At 37.7% G+C, this 10,485-nt stretch overlaps 1 protein-coding gene across 2 annotated transcripts; it reads right to left on the reverse strand.

The window, feature by feature from the left end:
* Window positions 1–5,216: 5,216 nt before the first annotated feature.
* On the reverse strand, window positions 5,217–8,785 carry CCR8 (C-C motif chemokine receptor 8). Of its 2 annotated transcripts, none has more exons than XM_011357410.1 (2): window positions 8,735–8,785; window positions 5,217–6,481 (listed from the first exon to the last, which is right to left on the reverse strand). In XM_011357410.1, exon 2 carries the CDS (start codon window positions 6,449–6,451, stop codon window positions 5,402–5,404), a length of 1,050 nt encoding a protein of 349 aa, XP_011355712.1. In that variant the 5' UTR covers window positions 6,452–6,481; window positions 8,735–8,785; the 3' UTR covers window positions 5,217–5,401. The 2 variants fall into 2 exon arrangements, with proteins under 2 accessions (XP_011355712.1, XP_011355713.1); XM_011357411.1 differs by lacking the exon at window positions 8,735–8,785 and adding an exon at window positions 6,662–6,689.
* Window positions 8,786–10,485: the final 1,700 nt, after the last annotated feature.

Here is a 10,485-nt window from a genome sequence, read left to right on the forward strand (position 1 = left end):
ATAGGCAAACAGAAGCACAGAACAGTTAAAATTGCTTTAACTTACACAGCTAGTACAAGGCTATATGCTATGTATTTTTGTTATAGTAATAATTATTAACCTTTTATGTGTACAAAGAGGTTTATGGGTTACAGATTGGACGTCGGGCAGTTCTGTGGAACCGGCAGGATGATGACATTTATCCTCGTCACCATCTTCATCATCCTTGTCTTACAGATGACCTCTTTGACGCTCAGGGAGGTTAGTTTAGGCCAGTTTGTAAATGAAGGAGCAGGGCCCAGGACGGGACTTTTGAGGTATCCCTTGCAATGTCCCCTCAGGAAAGCCTGGCATGGTTTGGGATCCAGGGGTACAAGTGTCGGCTGCTCCAAATGGTTTTTGCTGGATCAGAGAGAGAAAAGTCCTGGCAGGCAGCAGTCCGGAGGGGAAACTGCTCCCCAAGCCACACGCCAACCACAGAGCTGGTCCAGTCCAGCTGAGCCCAGCATGGTGGCCCCTCCCACGCAGCTGGCTGCACTCAGAGTCCTGTCCTCCAGAGCTTGGCCTGCTCCAGGCTCGGCAGCTGGGCAGCCTGGTGGAGGAGCACAGAGCACAGGTGTAGAAGACAGGGGACCTGCTGGCTGATGCAGGAGGCAGGGCAGAACTCCCCTGGTTTGGTTTGGAGACATCAGGCTCTGGGATTCCAGTTTGGCAGCCTCTTAGGTTAACAATAATTGTCTTGAAGGACTCTCTGAAGGTCAACGAGAAAATGCTGGGTGTGCTCAGCTCAAAGCAGGTGTCTCAAAATATAAATGTCCCTCCGTCCCCGTCTCCATATCCCCGCTGCCCTCATCATTTCAACTCAGCAAGTGTTGACTGAGTGCTTCATTGTGCTGCCAGTGTGAAAAATTTAAAAGCCGAAGTGAAGAGCACATTGTGTGGGTGGGTGTGTATAATAAAATAAAACTACGAGTTATGAATAAGAAAAGTAAAAGTGCTAACACTCAGATAAGTAGAGATCAAAGGGGAGGGCGGAATACACACATAAAAAGTGAGAGGGGAACTATTTGAATGAAAAATAGCGATCGATCTTCCAGGGTTCAAGGAAGGGCGGAGCCGTGGAATGGCACAGGTAGAGGGAGCAACGGGCAAGATGGAGACAGGTCGGTGAGGCTGGCTTTGCAGAGCTTTACAGGGCCTGTCGAAGAGTTTTTTGTTTGTTTGTTGTTTTGGGTTTTTTTTTCCCCCTCTAGAAAGGGTTGCATTTTTTTTTTTTTTTTACTAAGTTATGATTAACTTACAGTCTAATTCACCTTTTGTCTCACGGAGAAAGCATGTTGCAGAGGTGAAAAGTAGAAATTAAGCCTGTAAATCTGTTTTCGTTTCGTTTCGTTTCGTTTTGTTCTTTTATTGCCTCCGTCATTATCATTTATTATCCTATTGTCTCTCCACTTAATGTTTTTATTTTCGTTTTGTTTTATACAACTCTGAAGCCATGATGCATTCTGAGGCTTTGTGTGTGCCTTTTCACTTTCTCACGGGTGTCTGTGACAGGTTGGGTTTCCCAAGAAACGGAGTCTGAGATGGAGGCTGGTGTTAGGAAGTTTTCCTGAGTCTGCCGCTGGGATCAACCCCGGGGAAGGAAGCATGGATGAGGAGAGAGAGAAGTCAGAGCTGCACTGCAGAATTAACGCGAATTTTTGCTGACTCTGTCCTTCAAAGCTATCCCAACTGGGATGAGGGGACTAGGACATTCTACAAGTTAATCCATCATGGGATGTAGCCCACTCTCTAAAGGGGGCAAAAAAGCAATCCCCAGGGAGGCTGAGAACTGAATGTTATCTGCCGATGGCTCTCCCAGCAGCTGGAGTAAAAAGTTCTTCACTCCCGAGGGAGGACCTGGTGGCACATCACAGCATTCACTACTTAGTCTTTTATTTAATAGAAGTCGATGTCAAAGCAGTCAAAGTTAATTTATGGTTAATATTTTTGAATTCCGTTTAAGACATCTTTCCTTACAAAAAGGTCATGAAGGTCTTTTATATTACTATTTAGAAGCTTCATTTTATTCCTTTGTCTTGTTCGTATTTGATGCTTTTTATTTAAAAATTTACGAAATGCTTTATGTGACCATCATTTCTAACGAATGTCTTCACTGGATATAAAATTTTAGTTTGGCGTTTAGCTCTTTAGAGGAGGTATCATTTCTTTTTCACTTCAATTGCTGCTCTTTTGAAGATAATGTCTTTTTTAAAAATCTGGATGCTTTTAAGATTTTCTCTTTGTTTTTGGTTTTTATCAATTTCCGACATGCCTGGGCGTGAAGTTATTCATTCTACTTGGGACTTCCTGACTATTTCTCTTCATGTGGTTCTTTAACATGGGAACATCCTCAACCATTATATTTTCTAATATTGCTTTTTCTATTCTCCTTTTAGGACTCGAAAATACATGTTAGTGTCTATTGTTTTATGCTCTATTTCTCTCGCTCTCTCCATTATATTTTTCTTTTCCTTTTCCTTTCCTTTTTTTTCAGTCTCTCTATGCTTTATTTTTCTTGCCTATCTCGCAGTTTACTAATTTCCTCTCAGCTATGTCTAATCCGTTGAAGTTCTTAATTTTAATTATTTTATTTTTCACTTTTAGAGTTTCTAGTTAGTAATTTTCAAATATATGATCTCCTCTATAAAAAATTATACTTTCCAGTTCCCTGCTAAATTTTCAAGCCTTCCTTTTATCTAGGTGATCATAGTAAGCCTAGTTGTTTTAAAAATCTGTGTTTTGTCACATCCATATCTGGAATTCCTATTATAGGTCTGCTTCTATTGTCTGTTGCTTCTGGTCTTTTTTGTTAATGATCTCATGTCTTTTCATGTGTCTGGATATTTCTACTGTGTGCCAAAAATACAAAAAAAAGTTTGAAAATATTTGGAAGCCTGCTGGTGGAATGATTCAGGTAGAGGATGATATTATCTTCCTCTAGAGGGGATTAATGTTTGATTTTGTCAGTTTCCTGGGGGAGCAGCAGCAACCTGGGATTCCCTCAAACCAATTTCTAAGGATTGAAAGCTAGGTTCTAGCTCTTCCAAGGGCTTCTCTTTTCCTGGTTCACACTAATCCTAAGGTATAGTTCTCAGAGTCCCAACTGAAAACAGAGGAGATTTACCAGCATTCTGTTTTGTAAAGTACTGAGGTCCAACTTTAAACTTCCTTTCCTTATGTGTTAATCAAATGCTACTCAGATTCTCAGCCTTGCAGAAACCCATTCTGAAATTGGCACCTATCTCCAAGGGAGAAACAGATCCAAACACTGGGTTCAGCTTTCTGGGTTTATGTCTTCTCCAAGGTGTCTCATGGATAAGACATCTCCTTTATGTCTTATCCATGAATTCTGAAGCAGTTGGATACAAATATATTTTTAACTTTTGTCCAGCTTTTACACTCTTTTTTTACCTAGTCTGACAGTACCAAGGGTGAAAGTCAGAATTTATTTTCCTTGCATTTTTCCTTGCAAAAATGAGCCTAGACTTGAAAACACTTTTCAAAATGGAAGAAGCCAGACACAAAAGACCACACACTGTATGATTCCATTTATATGAAGTATCCAGAATAAGAAATTCCACAGAGACAGTGCAAATTAGTGCTTGGGGAAGAGGGAGTCTTAGAGGGATGATCACTAATAGGTATGGAACTTCCCTTTGGAGTGTTGAAAAGGTTCTGAAACTGGATAGTCAATTCAATAAAAAGGCATAACAATCCTATATTTGTATGCGCCTAATGAATAGCTTCAAGATATATATGGCAAAAATTATCTGAGTCAAAATGAAAAGAGACAAATAATCACAGTTAGAAATTTTAATATACCTTTCTCAATGACTCATAGAATAAGCAAACAGAAAAATCAGCAAGAATATAGAAGATTTGAACAATCTGATTAATCAGCTGCAGCCTACAACTACATAATACACGTATTCTTTTCAAATATACATGAAACATTTACAATATTCTGGGTCATAAAACAATTTTCAATAAATTTCAAAAAATCTGAATGCATACATGTATGTTCTCTGAGAACAGTGGAAACTCAAACTAGAAATGAAAACATAAACATATTAGAAATCCCCAAATGTTTGGAAATTTTTTAGTAATTAACTCCTAAACAATTAATGATTCAAAAAAGAATTCACAATAGAAAAGTAGAAAATAATTTAAATTGAAAATTAATGAAAATATATTATGTCAAATGTATGAGATATAGCCAAAGTAGTGCTTAGAGGGAATTTTGTAGCTTTAAAGGCATTTTTCAGAAATGAACAAAGGTTGAGATTCAATAATGTAAGGTTCCATTTCAAGAAGCTAGAATAAAACAGCAAATTAAACCCCCCAAAACCAGATAAGATAAAGATAAGAGCAAAAATTAATAAAAAGACAAAAATAGAAAATCAACAAAATCAAAAGCTGGTTCTTTAAAATGATTGGTAAAATTGATAAACCCCATAAAACTTATCAGGAAAAAAGAGATAAAAACACAAATGACCAATATTATCAATGAAAAGGGACATTACATCAGATCCTCCTGCATTAAAAAGACTATGAGAATATATTAGGGAGAACCTTATGAAAATATGTTTGACAACTTAGATAAAGTGGGAAAAATTCCTTAAAAATCTCAACTTTCCAAAAGTGAGACAAACAAAAATGGAAAATCTGAATAATCTCTATCTGCCAAGAATTTGAATGCATAACTTGAAATCTTTCTACAGAGAAACCACAATGGCTTCACTAATTAATTTCACCAAACATTTAAAGAAGAAATAACACCAAATTTTTTACACAAACTGTTCCAGAGAGTAGTGGAAAAGGAAATACTTCTCAACACATTTTTTTTGAGGCCAAACCTGACCAGGACATTGTAAGAAGGGAAAATTACAGGACAATATCTCTCGTGAACACAGATACAAAAAATCCTAAGAGAATTCAATTATTTATGAAAATGATCATGATCAAGAGGTCATTTTTATTGCCAAAGAACATACAGGTTGATTTAACATAAGAAAATCAATCAATGTAGTTTACCAAGTTAACAGAATAACGGAGGAAAGCTATACGATTCCCTCAATGGATAAGAAAAAAGCATTTGATAAAATTTAAATTCATATATAAAGACACTCAAAAACTCATAACAGATATTACACTTAAAAGTGTAATATGTAGGCTATCTTCAGAAGATAATCAAGGCTTCAAAAGTTGAGAAGATTAACTTGCAATGGTAGGAGCTCATTTAATATGAACTATATCGTGTGTCTGTAACTACATTTCTGAGAGCATCCCTTCGTGGCACCTCAGACTCTGATATAAATCATGTTTTCCTTTTGAAAGAAGAGTGGTGATGAAAGCAGAGACCCCCTTTGCGGTACACTCCTCACAAAATGTAGTCCGTGGTTGCAGAACGGAAAGACGATGATCTTTCGCAGCTTTCTCTGGGGATTTGTCTCCCCAGGAAGAGGGAGATGTGGTTGTAAATTTTCCAAAATATTTCTGAGAGATGTTTCTTGAACTTCTCACCCATGAAAGCATAGATGATAGGGTTCACACAGCAGTGAGTGAAGGAAATGGTTTCTGTGACATGGGTGGCATAGATCAGCCTCTGGCTCGTGACGCATCCATCCAAGATGTGCATGTTGTGCAGGGAAGTGAGGAAGAGGATCACATTGAATGGGACCCAGAAGAGTAAAGATGTAATGACCACAGTGAGCACCAGCTTGATGGCCTTGGTCTTGTTGTGGTTTTGGCAATTCTTCAGCTGGAGCAGGATACTAATGTAGCAGAACAGAAGGATGGTGAAGGGGATCAACAGGCCTAAGATGTTCATTTCAAAGTGAATGAAGAACTTCCACTTCAAAGTCTGTTGATTGTAAGATGAATAACACTGTAGGATGCCATCTTCAGAGGCCACTTGGTAAAATACTAGCGGTGGGCTGGCGGCCAAGATAGCAGTCAGCCATACTACCAAGCTCAGGGCTGTGCCCATCCTGGCTGTCCTCACTTTCATGGCATACACAGCGTGGACAATTGCCAGGTACCTGTCCAAGCTTATGAGGGTGATAAAGAACATGCTGCTGAAGAAGCCAATGTAATAAAAGCCAGAGACCACCTTGCACATTATAGTTCCAAACACCCACTCGTAGAGCTGATAGTGAGTCTGAAATGGAAAGGAGAAGACAAAAAGCAGGTCAGACAGGGCCAGGTTCAAGAGGTACACATCTGTGATGCTTCTTAACTTCTTGCAGATGACAAGGACCAGGATGACCAGGCTGTTTCCCAGAAGACCGAGTACAAACAGGATGCAGTAAAAGACGGCAAGAAGTGACTTGCTATTTCTGTGGATGAGTTCCCCATCACAGGGGCTTGTGATGGTATTAGGATAGTAGTCGTCAGTAACTGTCACGTTAGGCTCGAGTGTATAATCCATCAAGGCAGGAGGACTTGGTCACAGAGGCACCTAAGAGACATTTATTCCTTTAAAATATTTTTATTTAAAAATGTGGACGGAACATGGTTCCTTTCCCCTCCCCTCCCCATCAAATTCACATGTTGAAGTCCTAAAGCCATGTATGGACTAAATGTTTATGCCCCCCGCCCCAAAATTCAAAATGGATCGTAGCTCAAGTCTCACACATACCTGATTTAGATGATGTCTAGATGAGACTTTTTGATTCGAATTGATGCTGAAATAAGACTAGTCTATTAACACTTTTCAAAAATTGAAAACTGCCCTGGCTGACTAATACTTGGCTGACTAATAGGCGGGGGTGGGGGGGACAAGAAAAGCGAAATTTAAAAAGGACTTTTAAATACCTATAGTTTCACCATCTATAATTAGCAACGAATAATATATTGTCATATTTGCTTCTGGTTCTTTTTTCTTCCTTTTCTTTCTCCCTCCCTTCCTTTCTTCCTTTCTAATGTAACAAAGATTAAAGTTCACTTTAACTATACAGCTTAACCCCACACCACGGGAGCAATTACTAAAACCAATTTTGTATTTTTTTAAACAATCTCTCCCTGTACTTTTACATACTATATGTCTCCATCAACAATACATAATACTGTTTTGTGTTCACTTTTAACTTACATAAATGGCATAACATCACATCTCTCATTTTCTGTCTTGTTTTTCTTCTCCGGGTATGTTGTTTTAGAAATACAGCTAAGCGATACTAAAAAGTTTAGCTCATTCTTTTAGCTGCTTTCATAAGCACCATAAATAATTAATTTTAAAATGCAATAGAAAAAATGATCCCAATCATACTAGCAACAAACATTACGAGGCTTATTAAGAACAAACCTGATAAAAACTGCAATTCAGTTATGTAAAATGTTATAAAACTTCGTAGATAGATGTAAAAGAAGACATGATTAAAAGGAAATATATACTATATTTATGGAAAGGAAGATTCAACATTTAAAGCATGATAATTCTTCTCAAACTGATATATACATTCAAGGCACTTTCAATCTAGATTTATTATTTTTCAAGGCATTCGATCGCTGAACACTCAGAATCCCTATCTACTATGCCACCTTTCTATAATTTGAAATGCCAAACAAGTTAGCCATTTTTTAAAATATTAATTTCATTTAAGTATTTACTCCCAAGTAGATTTTTTTAAAAACTAGTTTCTGAAGTATAAAAATGGGTCTTTTTACAATTTTTTGTGGCATCTCTCAAAACTCCATCCCCTGCCACATCTTCTTTTTTGTCTTTTAAAGTTTTTTTTTTTTTTTAAACAAGTTTTAGTTCATCTTTCTATCCTAGAATATGAGTTGGTCCTCAATCCATTCTCTTTTCCAGAGCCTTCCTAATGACACCCAATCCACACGCCACCTTGATCTTTTTCAGTAAAATTCATGAGAAGTAGTAGCTATCTACCGTCTATTACGGTGGGCCAGGAATCTTAGATGCGCAACATTTATTTCTATTGCATCTCTAGGAAGCTGGCATGAAAATGTCTTTTCCATTTCTGGAGTAACAATTACGTCTGAATTTCAGAGAGCTTCAATCCACAGAGAGTGAGATGACAGAGCTAAGACTCGAAAACACATCTGTTAACTCCAAACTATTTTTCTTTTCCATATTTCTCTAATTTGTGGATAGAGTAAAAAGCTCCAGTCTTGCGGAGTCTAGGCCCCTAGGCTTCCAAGTTCTAGATTACTTTATAGCAAAGAAAACTTGAGCTTGTTTTTCAAACTGAGCTTTGGGTCCTTTGTCTACGAAACAGGGCTCATAAAGCTTTTCAGGGTTTAGCGAAAATAGAGTAAAACCATTTAAGTTAACATCGAGTCAGCGATGAACTTCTGATTGCCAACTTTCTGCCTTGAGTACAAAAGACACTTGTCCTTCTGCCGTCTGATATAAGCATTGTATCCACACGAGGACAGGTTCCCCCATGACACCTGGTGACCCCTGGTAATATGAAGGATCTTTTCTCCCACTCTTATAAGAACTTTAGCTCCCTCCTAACATCCTTCAGACAACAACAGCAAGGCTTGCTTTCCTCAGCCAGAGTCACAGGCAGCCACTAAGCCATAGATAGGGTTTGTGCACTCTTGGGGACATGCAAAGATTAAAAAAATTCACCTCTTGTTCAAGAACTTTGAAGTATCAGCCTCCCCTTTGCCTCTTTCCCAAAGACATAAAAGTGTCCCTACTTCCTTAGGTCGTTCTTCCCCAAGGATGCTTAGTAATACATACCTTAATTAGAGCCTTTGTTTCAGTTGCTAATTTCTTCTTCTCAGAGTCTGCACTCTCAGGTGTGTTTGTGCCTAGTAACAGCTCCTTTGTAGATATCTATCTGTGGTGGGTGGAAGAGTAGAGTTGGGCTTACTATTTTTTTCTGTTGTTACTTTAAGTTTTGAGAATAATCTCACCAAAGAACAACTACAGATGGCAAATTTGCATACAAAAAATGTGCTCAACGCTTTATGTCATTAGAGAATTATAAATTAAAACAAAAGTGACTGGAAACCATAAAACTCTTAGAAGAAAACATAAGCAATAAGCTTTCAGGCATCAGTGTTAGCAATATTTTTTTAGACCAGTTTCCTCAGGCAAGGGCAACAAAAGCAAAAATAAATAAGTGGGATTCCATCAAACTCAAATCTTTTGCACAGTGAAGGAAGTCATCAACAGAATGAAAAGGCAACCCGTTGAATGGGAGCAGATATTTGCAAATTCTGCATCTGATAAGGAGTTATTATCTAAAATTCAAAAATAACTTATACAATTTAATATTAAAAAAGCAACCCGATTAAAGACTCAAAATAACAAGTGTTGGTGAGGGTGTGGAGAAAAGGGGACCTTTGTGCATTGTTGGTAGGAATGAAAATTGGTGTAGCCACTATGAAAACCAGTATGGAGTTTTCCTCAAAAAAGTAAAAATGGAACTACCACACAGGCCAGCAATTCCACTCATCGGTATTTATCAAAGAAAACAAAAACACTAATTCGAAGAGATATATGCACCCCTATGTTCATTGCAGCACTGTTTACAATAGCCAAGATATGGAAGCAACCTAAGTGCCTATCAACAGAGGATTAGATAAAGAAGATGCGGTACCTATACATGATGGAATATTATTTGGCCACAAAGAAATGAATTCTAGACATTTGCAACAACATAGATAGACCTGGAGAGTATTATGCTAAGTGAAATAAATCAAACAGTAAGACAGATACTGTGCGATTTCATTTATTTGAGGAATCTGAAAAATAAAACAAATGAACAAACTGAACTAAACTAAAACTAACTCATAGATACAGGAAACAAACTGGTGATTACCAGTGGGAGAGGGGTTAGAGGGCTGGCGAAATAGGTAAAGGGAATTAAGAGGTAAAAACTTCCAGTTATAAGATAAATAAGTCATGGGGATCACTTCCAGCATAGTCAATAATAGTAATATAGTCAATAATATTGTAATAACTTTGCATGGTGATAAGGTGGTGACTAGACTTACTGTGTGATCATTTTGTAATGTATATGAATATTGAATAAAATTAATTCTTTACACCTAAAGCTGGGATACTGCGTGTCCTAGCAATAAAAGAGTGAGATACCACCATACTTTGATTAGAATGGCTAAAATCCAAAACACTCACAACACCAAATGCTGGAGAGGATGCAGAGCAAGACAAACTCATTTGTTGCTGGTGGGAATGCAAAATGGTATAGACAATTTGGAAGGCAATTTGGCAATTTCTTATAAAGCGAAAATGTGCTTATCATATAACCCAGTAATCATGTTCCTAAGTGTTTACCCAAATGAGTTGAAAACATATCCACACAAAAACCTGAGCATGACTATTTACGCCAGCTTTTTTATAGTTGCCAAAAAAATGGAAGCAATCAAGATGCCCTTCACTAGATGGATGGATAAACCAACTGTGGTGATGTATGCAATGGGATATTACTTAGTGATTAAAAAACAGCTATCAAGCCACACCTT

This window comes from Pteropus vampyrus, unplaced genomic scaffold (genome assembly GCF_000151845.1).
Source record: "Pteropus vampyrus isolate Shadow unplaced genomic scaffold, Pvam_2.0 Scaffold35, whole genome shotgun sequence".
Classification (NCBI taxonomy): domain Eukaryota; kingdom Metazoa; phylum Chordata; class Mammalia; order Chiroptera; family Pteropodidae; genus Pteropus; species Pteropus vampyrus.